This window comes from Trachurus japonicus, chromosome 14, assembly GCF_045865225.1.
Source record: "Trachurus japonicus isolate A0001 chromosome 14, Traja_1.0".
Taxonomy (NCBI): domain Eukaryota; kingdom Metazoa; phylum Chordata; class Actinopteri; order Carangiformes; family Carangidae; genus Trachurus; species Trachurus japonicus.
This window is the reverse complement of record NC_140920.1, coordinates 24516884-24539529: the sequence shown is the minus strand read 5'-3', so window position 1 is coordinate 24539529 and position 22646 is coordinate 24516884. Positions and strand designations below refer to the sequence as shown.

The 22646-nt window shown below is 43.3% G+C and overlaps 1 protein-coding gene across 1 annotated transcript; it reads right to left on the bottom strand.

Moving 5' to 3' along the window:
• Positions 1-1931: 1931 nt before the first annotated feature.
• hunk (hormonally up-regulated Neu-associated kinase) lies at positions 1932-12848 on the bottom strand. The gene is made up of 9 exons (XM_085798473.1): positions 12082-12848; positions 8976-9268; positions 8153-8208; positions 7708-7843; positions 7466-7593; positions 5732-5858; positions 5475-5643; positions 5179-5341; positions 1932-4377 (listed from the first exon to the last, which is right to left on the bottom strand). The coding sequence occupies exons 1-9, from the start codon at positions 12319-12321 to the stop codon at positions 3587-3589; spliced, it is 2103 nt and encodes a 700-aa protein (XP_085654599.1). The 5' UTR covers positions 12322-12848; the 3' UTR covers positions 1932-3586.
• Positions 12849-22646: the final 9798 nt, after the last annotated feature.

The following is a 22646-nucleotide window of genomic DNA, read 5'->3' as shown; positions in this document are numbered from 1 at the left end:
TGTGTGTGTATATGTGACGAGATGGGGGCTAAAAACAGGATTAATGTCATCAGGATCTAAGCCTGAACAGATTGATAGAAACAAAGTCCTGCTGGACACTAAGTGGTCAGTTTGGCATCACATTAAAAGTAATTTGGATATTAAAACATTTTTCTTTGGGCAATGGCCGTTAATAAACAGGCACTTGTGGACATTTATAAATGCCATCACTCAGATTGAATATAGCAACTATATTGGCTGTTTAATATTCTGTTAAATTTCTTCAGGGTGTGGCACGATTCTCTCCATTGTGATTTTAATATAAATTTAAATTTAGATGTGGATGGAACATATGGAAAACCATCCATCAAATGTTTTCATCCAGCAAATGATGCGGCGACTGCTCGCTATCGTCCCAGACCACATAATTGTAAGTCACTGTCCATAATATTAAGATATCCATAATATGATTATGATGAAAAATATTGACTTACTGCTCACCCCCGCTGGGATGGTGGCATGGGGGGGGGGTCTGTTTGTCACAGCTTGGTCATTGTAACTTGACCCGTTTACACACAGATTAACTTTGAAATAATCAAGTGATATTTGTGTCAAGTAAAATGATTTTTTTTTTTTTATCTTTATCTCATCAATATGGATTTTTTGTAGTAACTCCTCCTGAGATGATACATTGATTAATAACCTGCCTAAGTCCCATGGAAAGCATTCCTTACATTCTCATTATTGATTACACTGTCTGCTTTTTATTCCATTCAATAGTTTCATCTATAAAATGAGTGATAATGTCCATCGGGGATCATTTTGTCTAAGACGTAAAGATATGAGGTTAACATCGAGAGCAGATCTTCATATCGTTTCATATTGTTTTAATTAATTATAAAAATTGCTATTGATCAGTTCTCCGCTCCATGACAGTCTCATTAAATAGTTGCCACATCTGCTATTCTCCGTCGCTATCTCCCACCTGACTGATGTGTTTCTTAAAACATAATCATCAGTAGAGAGGTAAATTACCAGAGAAGGCTCTCTGGGAGCTCGGCTCTGTCAGAAGTTAATATTTGATTTTGTGCACACACCTCCTACAGGTATCAACAGAGTAGCTCTGAACACTCAGGTGCAGGTATTACCTGTTCACCCTCTGTCATCTACTCTATCCTTTCCCTCAGCGCTGTGCTTAAGCCTCAGCATGTTTGTCTCACCAGACCGCCCCAGGATTTTGACTAACTGTCCGCCTGTCTTTGATAAACAAAAGGCTCCGGCTCTAATGCATTTCAGAGCCACTCTTGCCCCTCGGCTTTTATCAGCTTAGCCACGCCGATTTAATCGGACAGCCCTGTTTGTGTTGTCCCGTGCATGTGTGTGTTTGTCTCAGAGCTCCGGTGAGCCCCCTTCTTTGTCTCGTCAGGGCAGTGTCACCCAAAGAGGTTTATGATGGGGACGGGGGAGCCACAGCTGAGTAGATTAGTGTCTACAGTGTGTGTGTGTGTATGACTAAAGAGGGAGGGGTTGTAGTATGTGTGTACCCTTCAGCTGTTGCAAGGGTGTGTTTTTTCTTTTTTTACCCACCACAGGTGTCTTGTGGGAAATGTATATGGTATGTGAGACAAGTGACACATTGAGGTTGTAAAGCAATGCAGACCTCTCCAGAGCAGAGCGGACGATTTTCATTAAGTCTTCCAGGAGCTAAGAACTTTAGGAATAAATGATAAGCCCCAGGCATTGTGTGAATTATACATAAATTAAGAAGCATTTTAGGATTCTGTGGATAATTGTAGAGTCACCTAATTAACACATTTTTACTATTCTCTCTATATTTTTTCAGCTAATAGTAAAAGTTGTATATATTCATATGCGTGTGTATGTATGTGAGCCCAACATAAAGCCAGACAGTAAACAGATGTGGTCGAAGCACCAGACAGACACATAATGGATTTAGTATAAATATTTAAAATACTTTATACAGCATAGAAATCTCTCAACACTCAAATCAAAACCATCCATTACAAAATCTTATAAAAGACCCCCAAGTCTGTATCAATCTCAGTATCAACCAGGAGAAAAAAAAAGACAGTACAAAGACGTAATTTCAAATGTTGACAGTACAGTTCAACTGGTGAAACATTTGCATGCAACTGTTCATTTGGACAGGAAGAGATTCTGTAGTATCTTAACAGTGCGAAGCCTCATGTGCCTGTGGAAGTCTTTTAATAGTTTAATAGTTCCGTGAAGCATTTAAGACGCAAAAGGTGTCGGGTCGACAACCATTTCAGAATCCCTTCATACGTACTGTAGGTAACAGGAACACAGGAGTCGTACTGTTATTTACAAGCACAATTTTCACATCACTCTCGGAGAGCTCTTGGCAAATACTCGTCATTGCAGTTAACACTTAAGACTATTGCACAAACTACAGCATTAAGACAAAAGGAAGTGAATTATTTTCATTGATGTTACGTGATCCTAGTAGCAGTTTTTCTTTCCACCTTCAGACCCCCAGCGTTTGCCGAGGTTCTTCAGTTTCATAAGGCCTTTGATGCTCTATTTTTTTTTTAATATATTTTCTTTATTCTTTTTTGTTTCAAAAACTGACTAAGAATAGGTACATCCAGCTGTGAGAAAGTCACTGAGACTTTAAACAGTTTGAGTTTCCCTGTGGGTTAAAGAGGTGATGTAAGACTTGTATAAAAAAGTTATAGCTGTGATTTATTATCAGTGTTGTGTGACTGTTTCTGAGAATACTATAAAAAAGTGAGAGTATGACTCTGCTCACGGGACCTACTTCTATTTCAGAGTGTGGTTTCTAATGACACTAACGCTCAGACACTGCAACACCGTGGCAAAAGTCCACACAAGCATGTCACAATCAACTGCGGTTATACATTAGTGTATGAATAATGCAGTGAGGTAAAAAGATGGTAAACACTGTTGTTTCTACGGGTTTTGGTTTTCAAGAATAGTGCAGTGAGCTTCTCGTCCAGTCAGCATTGAGGATACGTTGCCAGCTGGCTGGAAGTCAGTGGGTATCTTAAGAAGAGATTTCACAGAGACAAACACTTATACATGTAATCAGGGTTAGGGTTAGGGTCTGTTAGCTGGTGTGAATCAGTCTGCGGCTTAATTAGTAACCAATTACAGTAATATTACATAAGAGAGTATCTCTTGACTCAGTGTATAATACAGTGGTTTGTGTGTATGCGTGTGCATGTGTATGTGTGTGTGTACACCTTGCAGGCAAGGCCCATATTACATGATGTCCCATGACCACTCGTTATCTGGGACACAGCGAGGGTTAGTCATTGCTCTGGGATCTGTTTCAAATCTCATCTTCTCTATGTCACCACCTCTTGTTACGTAACAAGAGCAGTAATGAGAGATAAAAACAATTCATACTTTCACTTTTATCCCTTTTGTTTGTTTTTTCTTATTTGAAGGATCAAGTTTTTCAATGAAAAGTGGCTCAGTCGCAATAAAGGGACAGTTCACAGTTCAAAAGGCCGCTCTGGAAGACCTCTCCAACTAAATAAAATGTTGCGAGGGGCCTTGACTTCAGTCTGACTGTCTTTCATTTTCCTTCCTCTTGGATCCCTCAACAGAGGGTTTTGAGTGCACCTGAAGCGCAGAGGAGAGTCTGCATTGGGTAGGGAGGCGGCGACACCACTTCCTCGACAACCTGTTCTGGCCGGAAGGTGAACGGCTGCAGCTGGACCTTCTTCTTTAGGATCTGTCCAATACCCATGGAAGGGAACTTGCTGCGGTGTGTCGGGCTTTCTGGATCGCTGCTGCTGCTGTTGCTGTTGCTGTTGCTGTTGCTGTTGCTGTTGCTGTTGCTGTTGGACGGAGGGCTGAACGCTGAGGTGGGGTTGAGCGGACTAAAGGCGGACTTTGGAGGGCTGAAAGCTGAGCTCCCCGGGGGGCTACCCACGGTGCTGGGTGGGCTGCCACTGGTGTCGGAGGAACCGCACCAATCTGACGAGATGCTCTTCTTGGGCTGAGGATTTACGATGAGGACCGGAGGGCTTGGGATCGTGGCCTTTTTCAAGTAAGAGGAGTCGGGTTGGAAGGCAGACACGTGGCGGGGCGGAGACAGCGTACCGTTTGTCAGCTTGTACCAGGGCGAAGACGGGGTGTCCTCGATTTGCTCAGCTTTGGCCAAGGACCCGAAGGAATGCATGCCGATGGGTGACGGTGCCGGTGGTGCGGGAATGTTGTGTTCTGGGCTCGTATTGACTTGTGGGAGGGTAGCCAGTCGCCTGCGCTGCTGAGGCGTGTTGGGAAACAGCGGATGGATCTCGAGATACTCCATCGAAGATGAAGCAACGGTGCCGGGGGGCGCTAGAGGTGAATTACGATGGCCTCCTGTTATGGCACGCAATAGACCTGGGGAGAAAATAAGGATCTTTTTAATATTCGTACATCATATAAGGTGTAATCAATACCTCAATGAATATGTAGCTTTCACCGGCATAAACGTCTGATGGCATGTAACAACCAAGCGTAAGGATGCCGGTACAGCTTGTCCTAATTCTAACCTTGTTAAGAACAGCCTGTCCTGACAAGCTACATCAGCACTCAGTGTGGAAGCCTGATGGGCTCTCTCAATCACACTTGTATGAGGACAGGCAAAGGAGCTTAGGCCTCCGCTTTGCCCCCAGGTCCTTGTCTGTCACTTGAAAGCTCTTCTTTAGGAAATCTTATCTGACTGACTCCAACCACCTACTACTCTTTGTTAAAAGTCCCAGGCCTAGTTGAAAGAACTGAATTTAATTAATCCCGTTGAGCTGCGACTTCCAAATCCCTTAAATGCTTCAGCGGTACACTTTCTCAGTCACAAGGTTCTATCAAATTACAGGAAAAAAACCCCCAAAAAACGTGTTTGTGTGTTTGATTGACAACTTGTCCAAGTTGTATCCTCCCAGATGGATAGATGGGCGGGTTGATGGGTTGATGGGTTGGTGGATGGATGGACAGACAAACAATGGAAGGCAGGGGTGGATGGATGGATGAATGGACGGATGACTGGGTAACTACAGATGTGTGAAACAGCTCGTTGATGTACAAGAACATGCATGCTCAGTCAACCTACCCTGTATGAAGGTAAATAAAATAGATTGAATAAATAAACTGTATTACACATTTATTTTTATATTTTTTAATATAGTGCATCATAGGAATTCTCACCTGTCCTGTGTTTCTTTTCCTTGCTGGGCCCCTTGCTGACGGCCAGGTAGACGGGCGTCTGTTTGGGGGGAATGGTGAGCTTGTCCACGTGCTTCCTCCACTGGGTCTGGAAGTATTCGCTCTTCTGCTTCTCGCCTTTCTTTTTCTCCTGGAACTGCATTTCCTTAAAAGGAAGACACGTGCGGACGACATTAAAAAAACCCTGCAGCATTCAACAAACTGTGTTGCTGCTGTGTAAACCAGAATTAATTCACTCGTCATTAAGAAACATTTTGAAAACTCTTTTCTCCCCTTACCCTGTACTCTTTAGACAGTCTCTTCATTTTCTTGTTGAGTAGGAAGTAGACGGCCAGGGTGTGGCAGGCGCGGTTGGTGAGGACGGCGCTCAGCACCTCGCTGTGCTTGTAGCCCATTTTCTCCGTCATATGCAGCAACACCGTGTGGTTTATTTCCTCAATGTGGATCCTGAACGCAGACCAAGACGTTTAATGTTTTTTTAATGCTTAAAACCAGATATTTATAGAGTAACTAGTACAAATGTGCAGCAGTCTACCTGTTGAGGTACGGTGCTCCGGTGTTCTTGTTGGCCAGCTGTAGCCAGGAGTCGGCCATCACCTGGTGGATGTTGGGACGCTTGTTGGGATCTGGCTCAAGGAGCTTCTTCAGAAGACAGATGGCAGCTGCGAGAGAAAGAGAGAATAGACATTCATACGCTGCCACCGACGCTCAGCTAAATACCTATAGAGCAAGGATTTTACAATATTAAAACATGTTACTATAGATTTATCGTCAGAAATGTGACGGCTTTTATAGTTGACAGCTTTGGGGGAACCGAAGATATTCGTTTCCCTGCCGTCTACCAAACCACTCGGTTTCAGGAGTAGTCGGAGCGTGGTGTGCGCACACGCCCAACACAAACCCCGGCCCTCATCCGTTTCATCTGCTTTCGCTGCGTTATTACATAAGGCAGATGAGGTGACATATCTGTGTCATTAGCTTGATTAACCGGTCCTTATGTAAGTGGGTTAATCCATCGCTTACTTTGCATTTTAGTCAGTGACACTGTTGTGACAACGCGGGGCGGTGAGGACGCTGTACATGTGCCACAACTTCCAGTGAAATCAATCACCTGTGTTGCTGTGACATGTTTTTTACCCTCCTCACCCGTTTCTACATTCTGCTGTAAATATGCAAAGATGTAAATATGCTGTAAACACGAGTTACGGGTTGCTTGGAACGCTACAAAGTCGTAAGTCGTGGGTTCAAGTCGTAACTTACAGGTTCAAAAGCCTGCCTGGAATGCAGCATTAGATATGATCACTACAATAAAGGTCAAATATGAACACAAAGGTTAACATGAAGATGTTGACTTGTATGCAAATAAGTAGGTGCATCTTGTGAAGAAATTTGAAGAATTCTCAGTCAAAACAATGGTTTTAAATTATTTTTGATGCAGTGCCAATGACTTCTCTGCAACCCTTGCTTAACAGGACAGGTAAGGTTTCATCATGTTTACTTCTGAATTTCTGCCAAGATAGCCTTGCAACTTCTTGAGAAATGTTTTTCAACAGCTGCCCTTTGTTTGTGTGAGCGCCGGAGTGGAAATAAAGTCTTAAATCATCATAATGACATGTGACAGCTTTGACTGAACTGGTATTATATAATATGACGCTATTCTTGTAATTTTTTTAAATTTTTTATTTACTTTGTTTTAATTGGCTGGCTTTGACTGAACTGGTATTATATAATATGACGCTATTCTTGTAATTTTTTTTTATTTTTTATTTACTTTGTTTTAATTGGCTGGCTTTGACTGAACTGGTATTATATAATATGACGCTATTCTTGTAATTTTTTTAAATTTTTTATTTACTTTGTTTTAATTGGCTGGCTTTTTTTTAAGTTTAATGTTGGTAAAGCAGATTGTGTAGACCACACATGAGGGACTGACGGTCAGTTGGATAATACAGCAGATACTTTCATGAGCCTGCCGTTCATTTACGCGCACATACAAGGCATCTGACAGTTTCTTCAGCGATACACAGCAGCTCTGAATTTCAATCTGCCTTTCTTGCTGCACATGACAGACATTTGAATGTTTTTAAGTCAGAAATGTCACCGTCCCTGCGTGTATGTATTACCTATAATTATCTGAGTCGTGTGACAGTTATTCAGGTTTATAATGTCACTGCCAATGTCACAGTGGATGTTGTTGGAATGACTTGAGTCATAGCTTGTTGACCTCAAAGGTATGATAATGTTCATAACAGGTGTGTTTGGCATTTACCTGTTGAGAGCGACGGGGGTAGAGGGTTCATTTCCTTGTCAACCATCTTCTGGTGCAGTGCTCGGAGACTGAAGGGCTCCACAGTGAACGGCAGAGTCCCCGTCAACATTGCATACATGTTCACACCACTGGAAAATGAAAATTTACACTTTAGCTCTGAATGCACATTTTAACAGCTGTATTTAAATATATATTTGACAACAAGTGATTTAAAAGAATTTAAAAAAGGAGAGTACACTTACATGGACCAGACGTCCACCTTGGGTCCGTACTTCTTTCTCGAGAGCAGCTCGGGGGCGGCGTAAGCCGGGCTGCCACACTGGGTGCTGAACGGGTCTGAGTATCCCAAGATGCCGGCGCAGTTACTGAGGCCGAAGTCTGAAGGACAGAAGAGGTGGGGTGAGTGTTGTTTCTGGGTTTATTGCTGTCTTTTTAAACTCGTTACACACACAAACAGAAGCAGATTAGCACTACGGTGAGAGCCTATAAAGGTTTATTGAATTGCTTTTAGCTCATCGCCACATGTGGCACACCGCAACTGAGAAAATCTCTCTTTTTTTCTGCTGTACAATAATTGGCATTTAAAGTAAGTCTTTTATTAGCTACTTAACTAAATCTTTTTTCTTTAATGAAATTCTGAGATTTTAGTTGAGATAGATGTTGTAAATGTAAGAGCGTGCGACTTACCTATGAGCTTAATGTTGTCCTGCTCATCCAACAGGAGGTTCTCTATCTTCAGATCCCTGTGAGACAAAGAGGAGACGTTAGTGCCAGCACAGACTCGGTGTTTACATTAGATCACTTATCTGAGCTGTCGTCATACAATGCACAAGCAGGACAGAGGTCAGTGGGAATCCCCCCCTTTATCCACCCACCCACCCACTGTCCCTACAATCCCCCGACACATACACACACACATATACACAGCCCTCCCAATGTGGGTCACACTGGCTGATTTTCAGGATCTATTGTGTTCCCCAAGATCCGTCGTCAGTGTCAGAAATCCTGTTACACAGTCATCTAGAGAAAAGTAGTTCCCAGGCTCAGAGCCACAGAGAATTAAATATTTCTGGGGAGAGCGGTATATGTGAAATTTGATTTCAATGAGAGAGATGCAATTTACGCGTTTTCTTTCTTCAATCAAATCAAACATTTTATTTTATATAAGATGTAACTTTATTTGCAGGAAAACATTTTTTTTTAGTTTGTTGTAGAGTGCATGGATTTACAGTTGTTTTTTTTAAATTTCTTTTCTTTTTCTTTAATCATCTTACTGCAGTTATTGAGACCGATCTAGTTATTTATGGATTAACAGTAATGTGCACAATAAGGTCTAAACCCACACTTTGAGAAAGAGGATCATGTCTGACTCGGAGATCATTTAGGCAGCTTTAACCCATTAACACAAATCTCTCTGATGTTTACTCTGCAATTACAACTCCCTTCATTACACTATAGATAATCCTGAATATTTTCTTTTCTCCGTGCAATTTCTTTTTTCTTTTCTTACCTGTGCACCACTCCTGCCCTGTGCAGGTGCTCCACTGCCAGCACCAGCTGCCGGATGTATTTCTGCGTCTCCCGCTCGTCCAGCCGCTTCTTGTCGTAGATGCGGTTCATGAGGTTCCCGCCGGGGCACAGCTCCATCACCAGGTAGTAGCTGTTCTCCGTCTCCAGGATGTCCAGCAGCTGCGTGATGTTGGGATGGCGGATCATCTGCTGGATGTGTCCCTCCCTCCGCAGGTTCTTGGTCACATACGAGTCCTTCTTCGCCTTCCGCTTGTCTATCACCTTCACCGCCACCTGGAGGGGTTGGGACAGGAGGGAAGAGACGGAGAAACAGAGGATGAGACGTTTTGCACTATATGATATTGTGAGTAATACCCGCGGAGAATAGGGTTCTAGATTTCTTCTTCTTTTCGGGGACTGCGTGTAACAGGTGACAAGCTGCTCAGTCTCCATTGCAGGGTATATAACACGACACTGACCTCTCCCTCACAGCTGCTCCAAATGTGGGGCAACACAGGCGCTACAGGGCCTTGCGGCTGCTATAGGGGGAGGTGTGTGTATGTGTGTGTGTGTGTGTGTGTGTGTGTGTGTGTGTGTGTGTGTGTGTGTTGAAGGGGTTACTGAACCATCATAAACTAGGGGGAAAAGCAAATGTTACCCTATCCGCTGAGAAAGGCGCCGAGGCCAAAAGGACAGTAACTATTCCCCCTCCATTTGCCACAGAGTTTAGCTGCAGCTGAACACACACAGGAGAGTGGGTGACAAATGTGGAACTCAGAGCGAGTGGGGTTAAATCACGGGGGGCCAGCTTTTTGAAACATTTCAGTTTCCTGTGAAGAGGTGTTGTTGTTTTATTCCATTGATTACTCATCGTGTCATCATCTGTTTGTGCTCCTCAGTTGTTGTTGCCTAATCAAGAAGTGGGACCTTGAACAATCTCCTCATAAAAAAAGCCTCGGGACGCGTCCTTTACCTGAATGACGAACACTTTGCTAATTGCTTCCAATAACACACCCGTCTACTACTATTTCATCCTGCGTCTCCTTGTGTCCCGTCTAGACTCGAGTTCAAGAGCGCGGCTACCATATACAGCAAATCATCTCAAGGAGAGCCCACAGACATGGAAAGGCATGACCACCGAAACTAATCACCATATCCATTAATGAAATGGTGAGGGCCAAAGTGGTTGTGTGGTTTTGTACGTGTATGTGTGCATGCGTGTGTGTGTCCCCTCTTTCTTCTGTCCTTCAGCTTGTCTTTCTGTTTTACTTTCGTCCTTTTATCTTTGATAATTGATTCACCTCCGAAAACCTTTTTTACGGCTGCTAATTAAAGCTGGCTGAGTGTGTGTGTGTGTGTGTGTGTGTGTGTGTGTGTTCATTGAGCTGTCATGATACAGTAATAGATGGCCCATGTTTACGACAAGCGGCGTGGATAAGAGAGGGGGGTGTAGGGTATGCATGTGGGGGGATGGGGCACTGTATTTACAGTAGGCTGGTCTATATGAGGAGCAAGGGGGGTAGGTGGGGGTTGTTGAGGGATATAAGAGGGGGGGGAGGGGTGTGCCCTGCCAGGGGGCTTCTGGGGGATTCAGTTGTTTATCAGGCGCCCCTCAGACAGGGAAAAAAAGAGGGAGGGGGAGGTGAAGGGGTGAGTATGTAGGGGAAAGTGGGTTACAGACATCAAAAACACATGCATATGACCTCCCCAGCCCCATGACCATGACAACACCATCTCTGACCTCGCCTAACTTTCACTCCCCCCTCCCTAAACACACCTAAAAACACCCCATCTTCCTCATCATCCCTGCATCCACACTGAGTTTCTTAGTGATGCTAAAAAAAGGATGTGGGAGTCCTCTCTCAGCTCCTTTCCCCCCTGACTGCCCTTATGCTTGAATAAACTCACTGCCCTCCACTCCCTCCCTTTCGCCTGTTGGACCCTTTATGCAAATGAATGAGAAAGAGAGAGAGTGTGAGTGTGTGTGAAGAGAGAGAGCGAGAGCATGGGATGTGCTTGGTTTTCAGATTGCCAGTGTTTGCATCATCCTCAACAAAGAGAGTGCGGGAAGGAGGGATGAGGAGAGGTGTGCTTTTTTTCCCTCCCCACAGCAACAGAATGGGAGTTGGGGTGCGGGAGGGGGTCTCAAGATGAGGTCATTTATAATACGCACATTGTGAGTTTCAGTGGCACACTGGCATATTTTCTATTGTGTGCATACATAGAGCCAATACTAGTGGTTACATGTAGAAACATGTACGGAAAAGGGGAGTGCTTGTTTTTCTAAAATGCAAATGTCTTGGCTGCTCTTCAAAAAAAAAAAAACCTAGGAGAGACAAAGGCAACCAGTGGCCAATGGTTGCCCATATCAAAGCCCTGTGCTGGAGGAATTATAATGAGCCTGAAGCCCATTTATCAACGACAGGATTTCATATGCAAGTAGCAACTCTGCTCCCTCATAGGCCGGGCAATTTCCCTCTCTGTCCCTATCACAGGCTTGCGCGCCCACAGCAGTGAGCTCACCACCAGCAGAAGCAGCAGCAGACAAAGCAGAAGGTTTCAGAAATGATCCAGCCACATGTATGGAGACAGACACACACCTCTCTCTTTTTCTCTTTTTCTTTCACACACACTCACACTCACATAGAAAGAAAGGGTAAATATTGTCACCACAGCCTTGGCTAGAAAACAAGCCCTAGCTACTGTGCATGTGGTGGAGCTCAACAGCCGGTGGTTGCCTCCTGAGCTCATTAACAAAGGCTCCCATTGCAAACAGAGCTGATCACTTTCTAAAAGCTGATTTATCAGTAAGACCTGGACTGACACTCTGTAATAAGCACACAAGCATGGCTCAGCTCCAGATCTGAGCAGGTTGAAGTGTTGACAATGACATGCAGGCAGCAGAGGAGAATGTAATAGCCTACCAAGCAAGCACAGGTCAAGTGACAGCTGACACTGTCCATGAAATGAAATTGAAAACCACACCAGACCCCCTAAATAGTCAGAATAAACTGTTTTATTTTGTTTTTCAAAAGTTATTATTTTTTTAAATAGCTAGCTATAACTTTAACTATTTACATTTATATATCCAAAACACTGTTGCTCACCTTCTCCCCAGTCATAGCGTGGAGACCCTCTCTAACTTTGGCGAACGAGCCCTCTCCCAGCTTCCGCCCGATCAGATAGTTCCCGACCCGCTTGGTGTGGTAAAAGTTCTTGAGGATGTCCGCGGCGGGGCTGCTCAGAGAGCCCGGGAGGATGTTCTCATTCCCGGCGCTGTTGGGGGTCTTGCCCTCGTACAACGCGTGGCTGTTGTCCACTACCATGTCGCTGTCCGCAACTGGCATCACCGCTCCCCTGTCAAGCGTCTCCTTTTAACAAGGAGGAGGAGGAGGAGGTGGTGGAAAAAAGAAAAGGGAGAGAACAGACAGTTCTCGCCCACCTTAGCGACAAGGCAGGTATTAAATACTTAACGTCCGGTAAAGTGCGTAAACTCCCGGGCTGCGTGCGTGCGTCTCGCCCCTAATAACAAATTAAGGGAACCGGAGCTCGCGCCACCTGTTCATCCAAAGCATCTAGTGAGCGCACTCAGCAGTTTCCAAGTTATTAGTGTCACCGCTCAGATTGAAATGACACACACACATGGAAAAAAAAGAATGCCAGACTCTATCATGGAAAGTAAATAACTGACGCAATCTGTGTTAAGACCTGTTGGGTTTTAAAAAAGAAGCCGCAGTAGCAGTAGTGTGTCGGTCTCCGGTAAGAACACACACTCCATACATGAGCGCCTCCCGAGGAGTCTGTGAGCAGGCAGCGTGTTGTTCAGTTTGAAGTGACTTTCCCGGTCATCTGGGTGGGCGTTGCTTAGTGTGACTGTGAGTGTAAAAAAAAAAAACCCACACACACATGTAGCTACAGAGACACTCACACAGACCCTCTCTCACACTGTGGTGGTTTCAATCCAATCAGCGCGGGGCGGGCGGAGCGCATGTGAGAACAAGGCGGAGGATGGAAGGGGGGGTTGAGGGGGGGCAACTCCGCCCGGCACCGCTGCCCCCGAGCTCCGATTCGCATGGTGCGTTCAGACTGTACATGTCTGTGAACAAAGACTACATCTGTAGCGGGGCAGGGAGACAGCAACACCTTCACAACAGCACCGCCTGATGCATGTGTCTGCTGCATCCATCCCATTCTTTTTCTTTTTTTCTACCAGGTTCATTTAGGTTGAACTGTGCGTCCACAGCATGCCCAAACGTACACCGCTGCACGAGGCAGCCGCACATGCGTTTCCATCACACCGGCACAGAGGTGAATGTCATCATTAGTGGTTTGCGGTTAATCTCAAATAAATTTTTGCCTGTGAGAACTGATCAGGTTGAGATAAAGACGAGCCATCATCCAGATGTTGTTAACATGTCAGGATTACGTTGGGTCTGGCTCATCTCGTGCCTTCAGGTATTAAAGTTAGACTCCTGCACAAAGGAGCCTGTCTCCCTCACCCATGGAGGTGTTCACTGACCTAATTAACACGTACATCAATCAAAGGAGGACACCTGAAGGGATCGGTCACGATTTCAGACACGTTTTGCTCCTGTATATTTGGCCCCAGCTCGGGTTCATTTGGCTCAAATTAAATTGTATTGGGTGGTTTTATGCAAATCTGTTCTAGCTGAGGAAGAATAACAAACACCTGACCGTGTAAGGACATTTAAGAAAGGAAAGAAGAAAGAAAAACCCACTGAAGCTTGTGTTACCTATGAGTCTGTCTGGAATGTGTTGAGACAAATCTGTGGTGTCTTATGGCTGTAGTTTGAGGTGTTGCCATCAGATTTCATTATGAATACACATGTGCTCTGTTTTAGCTGGGTTCCTAGAGGGAGTGAGAGCTGTATCCACACATGTGGTTAGTCTTGCCTGCTGGACCATGCTTTCTAGACACTAAACCACACACCCAGACGTGGAACCAAAAGTATTCTACCGCCACCTATTGGAAATGATTATATAGGCCTACTACAGGGACACACTGTCAGTCCTTCAAGTCTAGACATTAGTAAGACTTGTGGCCTTGGTGAACTTGATCTGAAGGCCATTTTTCTTTGTCCTGACAGCAAGTAGTGCTGTAATGAAATTATGGCTTAGTCCTTGAATAAATCCTTGAAGTTTAACATGAGCCCATAAAATACATGAGACCAGACATAAAGGTGAAACGTTCAAGGGGGAGACACAGACATTTGGATAAATGATTCTCAATCTAAGGTTGTTTTTGAAAGCTGTCAAAGGGGAAAAGAAAAAAGAAACAGCCCACACAACCTCGTTATGCTCCAAATATTTTTACTGACATCCTTTCGGGCTCCTCAGCCCTTCATTAGGTCATTAAGCTGTCAAAGGGAAATGCTGCTCATGTTGATTTAATGCAGAGAGGCGTCCAACCTCACGGTCAAGGTGGTTATTTCACTGGTAATCCTTCACTTTGTGACAAAGAATACTTGAAATGTGCACCTGTTACATTACGGCCTGAGAGTTTGTTCTGGCATTTATATCATGGTTTTTTGCCCTGAAGATGTTTGTGTGTAAGTGTTGTTGTTGCCGCTGTCCTGCTTGTTGTTTTTATGAGACCAAAGACAAATTTCCACATTGTGGACAATAAATGAAACTAACTAAATAATTTAGAGTATAGGCAGTGCTGATATATATCACAATAAATTCAATTATCTAAATTTTAAATGCTTTGGGAGGGGTACGCCACTGCAATGGCAGCTTTTTTACTCTTGTATTAGGCTAAAAGGACGTTTCACGTTAAGAACACTTATCATGCAAAACTACAAAAATAACAAATGCAAAAACTTTTCTAAATCTGCTTCGGTCCCTGAAAAACACCTTTTTTCACGAAATATAATAAAATCAAGCTGTACAATGTGAAAATAAATATAATGTACCACTCCCTCCCTGACCTTGCATGTGAGTTTGCTGCATGGCTGTATGAAGAAGTGTGTGGGTTTCTCTACACAACATTGAAATGGCAAGTACCCCAGAGGGCAAACTGGGAGCTGTTCCATATAATCGAGGAAATAAATAATAAATAAATAAGTGGAGTGTATCATGCGGGTGGGGATGATTGTAACACCTTTATCTTTGTTGTTTTATTAAGTGTAACCATCTCTGTGACTGGAATTTTGCAACAATAAAGAGTATAGACAATGATGATATACTATCACAATACATTCATGTAGCCTATCTACATTTTATATAAATGCTGTGGGAGGGGTACAACACTGCTATAGCAGCTTTTTTACTCTTGTATTAGGCTAAAAGGACATTTCACATTAAGAACACTTATCATGCAAAACTACAAAAATAACAAATTCAAAAACTTTTCTAAAGCTGCTTTGATCCCTGAAAAACTCTTTTTTCACAAAATACAATAAAATCAAGCAGTCCAATGTGAACATAAATATCATGTACCTTGCATGTGAGTTTGCATGGCCGTATGAAGAAGTGTGTGGGTTTTACAGTCAAAAAACAAACAACAACATTTTTCTTTGGGAAAGAAAGTCATCTTTTGGACCAAGCCTATATTTTGTTTAGTAGCCGTTTGAATTAGGTAACTTGTATCAGACAGAAGAGCAGGTTCTTTGGTAAAATGTGAGGCATTTCATCAATGTTGACTTCAAACTGCTGTGGGACAGCCAGTTAAACAATTACTGACAGCGGTCAACTTCAACTTCAACTTCAAATTTCAACTTTATTGTCCCCAAAGGGAAATTCATGTTACAGGAAGGCAAAAAACACAGAACATAGCCTATAGAACACAAACTACACATCACTGAAATGACAAGTACCCTGTTGTTTTATTAAGTGTAACCATCTCTGTGACTGGAATTTTGCAACAATAAAGAGTATAGACAATGATGATATATATCACAATAAATTAATTAATCTAAATTTTATATAAATGCTTTGGGAGGGGTACGCCACTGCTATGGCAGCTAGTAGCTACTCTTGTATTAAGCTAAAAGGACATTTCACATTAAGAACACTTATCATGCAAAACTACAAAAATAACAAAAACTTTTCTAAAGCTGCTTCGGTCCCTGAAAAACACTTTTTTTCACAAAATACAATAAAATCAAGCTGTACAATGTGAAAATAAATATCATGTACCACTCCCTCCCTGACCTTGCATGTGAGTTTGCATGGCTGTATGAAGAAGTGTGTGGGTTTTACAGCCAAAAAACAAACAACAACATTTTTCTTTTGGACCAAGCCTATATTTTAATTAGTAGCCTAGTGATTCAGAAGAAGTTTGAGTTAGGTAACTTGTATCAGACAGAAGGGCAGGTTCTTTGGTAAAATGTGAGGCATTTCATCAATGTTGACTACAAACCGCTGTGGGACAGCCAGTTAAACAATTAGGCTACTGACAGTGGTCAACTTCAACTTTCAACTTTATTGTCCCCAAAGGGAAATTCATGTTGCAGGAAGGCAAAAAAACACAGAACATATAGAATACATCCACACAAACTATACACAACATTGAAATGGCAAGTACCCCAGAGGGCAAACTGGGAGCTGTTCCATACAATCGAGGAAATAAATAATAAATAAATAAGTGGAGTGTATCATGTGGGTGGGGTGATGATTGTAACACCTTTTATCTTTGTTGTTTTATTAAGTGTAACCTCTCTGTGACTGGAATTTTGCAACAATAAAGAGTATAGACAATGATGATATACTATCACAATACATTCATGTAGCCTATCTACATTTTATATAAATTCTGTGGGAGGGGTACAACACTGCTATAGCAGCTTTTTTACTCTTGTATTAGGCTAAAAGGACATTTCACATTAAGAACACTTATCATGCAAAACTACAAAAATAACAAATTCAAAAACTTTTCTAAAGCTGCTTTGATCCCTGAAAAACTCTTTTTTCACAAAATACAATAAAATCAAGCAGTCCAATGTGAACATAAATATCATGTACCTTGCATGTGAGTTTGCATGGCCGTATGAAGAAGTGTGTGGGTTTTACAGTCAAAAAACAAACAACAACATTTTTCTTTGGGAAAGAAAGTCATCTTTTGGACCAAGCCTATATTTTGTTTAGTAGCCGTTTGAATTAGGTAACTTGTATCAGACAGAAGAGCAGGTTCTTTGGTAAAATGTGAGGCATTTCATCAATGTTGACTTCAAACTGCTGTGGGACAGCCAGTTAAACAATTACTGACAGCGGTCAACTTCAACTTCAACTTCAAATTTCAACTTTATTGTCCCCAAAGGGAAATTCATGTTACAGGAAGGCAAAAAACACAGAACATAGCCTATAGAACACAAACTACACATCACTGAAATGACAAGTACCCTGTTGTTTTATTAAGTGTAACCATCTCTGTGACTGGAATTTTGCAACAATAAAGAGTATAGACAATGATGATATATATCACAATAAATTAATTAATCTAAATTTTATATAAATGCTTTGGGAGGGGTACGCCACTGCTATGGCAGCTCTTGTATTAAGCTAAAAGGACATTTCACATTAAGAACACTTATCATGCAAAACTACAAAAATAACAAAAAAACAAAACAAACAACAACATTGAAATGGCAAGTACCCTGTTGTTTTATTAAGTGTAACCATCTCTGTGACTGGAATACACTTTTTTCACAAAATACAATAAAATCAAGAACATGAACATAAATATCATGTACCACTCCCTCCCTGACCTTGCATGCATGTGAGTTTGCATGGCTGTATGAAGAAGACGTGTGAGTTTTTTTTTTTTTTTTGGCTTTTATGCCTGTATTTGATAGCCATAGTAGAGATAGACAGGAAAGGGGGAGGCAGAGAGAGGGGGAATGACAAAGGTCAGCCCGACGCGGGATTCGAACCGGGGACGCCTGCGTTGAGGACTGTAACCTCTACATGGGATGGAGGCCTTAACCACTGTGCCACGCACCGCCCCAGATGTGTGGGTTTTACAACCAAAAAACAAACAACAGCATTTTTCTTTGGGAAAGAAACTAATCTTTTGGACCAAGCCTTCTGACTAGTAACCAGGAGAAGTCTGAGTTAGGTAACTTGTATCAGACAGAAGAGCAGGTTCTTTGGTAAAATGTGAGGCATTTCATCAATGTTGACTTCAAACCGCTGTGGGACAGCCAGTTAAACAATTACTGACAGCGGTCAACTTCAACTTCAACTTCAACTTCAACTTCATGTTGCAGGAAGGCAAAAAAAACACATAACATAGAACACATCCACACAAACTCTACACAACATTGAAATGGCAAGTACCCCAGAGGGCAAACTGGGAGCTGTTCCATATAATCGAGGAAATAAATAATAAATAAATTAGTGGAGTGTATCATGTGGGTGGGGATGATTGTAACACCTTTTATCTTTGTTGTTTTATTAAGTGTAACCATCTCTGTGACTGGAATTTTGCTACAATAGGGAGTATAGACAATGATGATATATCACAATAAATTAATTAATCTAAATTTTATATAAATGCTTTGGGAGGGGTACGACACTGCTATGGCAGCTCTTGTATTAGGCTAAAAAGACATTTCACATTAAGAACACTTGTCATGCAAAACTACAAAAATAACAAATGCAAAAACTTTTCTAAAGCTGCTTCGGTCCCTGAAAAACACTTTTTTTCACGAAATACAATAAAATCAAGCTGTATGTGAACATTATATCATGTACCACTCCCTCCCTGACCTTGCATGTGAGTTTGCATGGCTGTATGAAGAAGTGTGTGGGTTTTACAGCCAAAAAACAAACAACAACATTTTTCTTTTGGACCAAGCCTATATTTTAATTAGTAGCCCAGTGATTCAGAAGAAGTTTGAATTAGGTAACTTGTATCAGACAGAAGAGCAGGTTCTTTGGTAAAATGTGAGTCATTTCATCAATGTTGACTTCAAACCGCTGTGGGACAGCCAGTTAAACAATTAGGCCTACTGACAGCGGTCAACTTCAACTTTCAACTTTATTGTCCCCAAAGGGAAATTCATGTTGCAGGAAGGCTTGTGGCCAAAGGACGTCCACTTCTGTGTCTCTGTGACTCTTCCAGTCTGCTGATGAATCTCTGTGACACTCTGAGCTCAGTGCACTTCCCTCTGACAACATCCCATCTGAAGCCTCGACATGTCCAGGTAGGCTGTTGATGGATGGTTAGGCGTTGTCTTGGTCTCATCATGTCAACATGTGAACAGCATGATGGAGAGGATGTTTCCACAGAAACTGTCACTGAACCAGAACAGTTAGTGGTGGATTCATGGCTCAAACATTTGTTCTGACGTTTGCGGTTAATCACCTTGTAAGAGAAAAGCATGTTACGTTATTAAGTAGCCTACTATAACACTGAACAATATCATGTGCATTCAAATGTTTAGAGAAGATAAAATAAGGTTCACCTTAATTTGCCACCTACTCATCTTCTTTTACATTGTACCTACATAATAATTGTTTTGTCTCATGTAAGCCTTGCTGGCAAGCGTTTGTATTGTGTCTGTTTTGTCTATAAGTGAGACCAAAGATGAATTTCCTGCCTTGGCGGGACAATAAAGTTTTTCTAATTCTAATTCTAATTAAAGCCGCAAGCGGCGATGACGGGCCCTCGCTCGCCCATGCCACCGCGGGGCCTGAGGCACGCCGGGGCCGTGGCGCGGAGCAGAAATGGAGAAAAAACCTGGAAGGAGGCCAAAATTGCAATGTTTCGTTCATCCACCAGGGGGCAGTCACCGCATGTGGTGTGGTGCGTTCAGGGGCCGCCCCTCATCACTCATGTGAAGTTTGGAGTGAATTGGACAAAGCATGAGGGAGTTATGAGCAGTTAATGGTTCGTCCACCAGGGGGCAGTAATGGGATGCGTGCAGCTGTGTTCAGAGTCAGTCCCTCATCACACATGTGAAGTTTCGTGGAAATCGGACAATGTTGATGTAAAATATGGTACTTCCTGTTTCCACTAGGGGGCGAATGAGTGAGATCGCCTATGAATACATAGAAACGTTGAGGTCGTGACCCTGGACCTGTGTACCAATTTTCATGTTGATAGGAGTTCAATAAAGCCATCCAAAGGGCAAACGTATTGTCATAGCGAGGAATGTTAGCCACGCCCCCACAGGGACGCCATTACGCGTAGCTTCACAGCGTTCGTAATGTAACTTCACCAACTGGTTCTGCATGTTGTAGAAGTGGAATGAAGTTGATGGGGCAAAGTATGTACATTTTCCAAATTTTAGTACACTTCCTGTTACCACCGGGGGGCGCTATGAGTTACGTAGGAAGTTAATATATCGGGACGTTCAGGGCGGAGCCATCATCATGTCCAGCAAGTTTGAAGTTGATTGGATGAAGTATGTGGGCGTGAGAGCCACACGTATGGACATGGCGAGAACGCCAAAGTCTGATGAGCGCTGACAGCCACGCCCTTTGACCTACGGACTCACGGAGCACAAGATAAGCTCAGCTAGGTCTGGAGATGTGGTGTACCTAATTTGAACTTGATCGGGCGAACGCTCTGGGAGAAGTTAATTTTTGGCGGGAAAAATCTACACCAAAATGGCCGACTTCCTGTTGGGTTGAGGTCATGAGGTCAAGAGGCTTTTTTGCATATTTGGGTATAATACATATGTGTACCAAATTTTGTGAGCGTAGGACAAAGTTAGCAAAATTCCCTATGGGCATTTTTGGACTTTGTAGGGGGCGCTATTCCGCCATTTTGCGTCGACCGTGTGCGACCACTCAAAAATATCGAATTTCGGATCCGGCCGGACGCCCATGCAAAAGTAGACGCATTTTCGCCTTTGGGAAAGGGGCGAAATTGGGGTTTTAAGAACGCAAGAATAATAATAATAATAAACAGCGCGATGTCATAGCGAGGAATGTTAGCCACGCCCCCACAGGGACGCCATTACGCGTAGCTTCACAGCGTTCGTAATGTAACTTCACCAACTGGTTCTGCATGTTGTAGAAGTGGAATGAAGTTGATGGGGCAAAGTATGTACATTTTCCAAATTTTAGTACACTTCCTGTTACCACCGGGGGGCGCTATGAGTTACGTAGGAAGTTAATATATCGGGACGTTCAGGGCGGAGCCATCATCATGTCCAGCAAGTTTGAAGTTGATTGGATGAAGTATGTGGGCGTGAGAGCCACACGTATGGACATGGCGAGAACGCCAAAGTCTGATGAGCGCTGACAGCCACGCCCTTTGACCTACGGACTCACGGAGCACAAGATAAGCTCAGCTAGGTCTGGAGATGTGGTGTACCTAATTTGAACTTGATCGGGCGAACGCTCTGGGAGAAGTTAATTTTTGGCGGGAAAAATCTACACCAAAATGGCCGACTTCCTGTTGGGTTGAGGTCATGAGGTCAAGAGGCTTTTTTGCATATTTGGGTATAATACATATGTGTACCAAATTTTGTGAGCGTAGGACAAAGTTAGCAAAATTCCCTATGGGCATTTTTGGACTTTGTAGGGGGCGCTATTCCGCCATTTTGCGTCGACCGTGTGCGACCACTCAAAAATATCGAATTTCGGATCCGGCCGGACGCCCATGCAAAAGTAGACGCATTTTCGCCTTTGGGAAAGGGGCGAAATTGGGGTTTTAAGAACGCAAGAATAATAATAATAATAAACAGCGCGATTTCAATAGGGCTTTCGCTGGGCGACTTGCAGTCGCCGCTCGGGCCCTAATTAAAGCCGCAAGCGGCGATGATCGGGCCCTCGCGACTCCACGCCACCGCGGGGCCTTAGGCACGCGGGGGCTGTGGTGAGAAGGGAGAAAAACCCTGGCAGGAGCAAAAAAACGCAATATTTCGTTCATCCACCAGGGGGCGGTAACCAGATGTAGGCAGATGAGCTCAGGGGCGGACCTTCATCACACACGTGAAGTTTCGAGCAAATCGGAAAAAGCATGAAGGAGTTATGATGAGTTGATGGTTCATCCACCAGGGGGCAGTAATGGGATGCGTGCAGGTGTGGTCAGGGTCAGTCCCTCATCACACATGTGAAGTTTGGAGTGAATCGGACAAAGCATGAGGGAGTTATGAGCAGTTAATGGTTCATCCACTAGGGGGCAGTAATGGGATGCGTGCAGGTGTGTTCAGGGTCAGTCCCTCATCACACATGTGAAGTTTCTTGGAAATCAGACAAAGCATGAGGGAGTTATGAGCAGTTAAAGGTTCGTCCACTAGGGGGCAGTAATGGGATGCGTGCAGGTGTGTTCAGGGTCAGTCCCTCATCACACATGTGAAGTTTCGTGGAAATCGGACAATGTTGATGTAAAATATGCCACTTCCTGTTTCCACTAGGGGGCAACATGAGTGAGATCGCCTATGAGCATATGTAGACGTTGAGGTCGTGACCCTGGACCTGTGTACCAATTTTCATGTTGATACGAGTTCATTAAAGCCATCATTAAGCCAAACGTATTGTCATGGCGAGGAATGGTCGCCGCGTCGCCACACGGACGCCATTACTCGTAGCTTCACAGCGTTCATGATGTAGCTTCACCACCTTAGTCTGCATGTTTTAGAAGTGGAATGAAGTTGATGGGGTGAACTATGTGCCATCTGTACACGTTAAGGTAAAACCTGGCCACTTCCTGTTACCACCGGGGGGCGCTATGAGTGACGTAGGAAATTAATAT

Bases quoted from the DNA above. Each gene is read 5' to 3' on its own strand.
- hunk (XM_085798473.1), bottom strand. From the start codon at position 12,321: ATGCCAGTTGCGGACAGCGACATGGTAGTGGACAACAGCCACGCGTTG. The intron at 9,269-12,081 runs GTGAGCAACAGT...CAACCCCTCCAG, and splicing joins ACGCTATGACTGGGGAGAAG to GTGGCGGTGAAGGTGATAGA. The intron at 4,378-5,178 runs GTGAGAATTCCT...TTTTCTCCCCAG, and splicing joins GGAAAAGAAACACAGGACAG to GTCTATTGCGTGCCATAACA.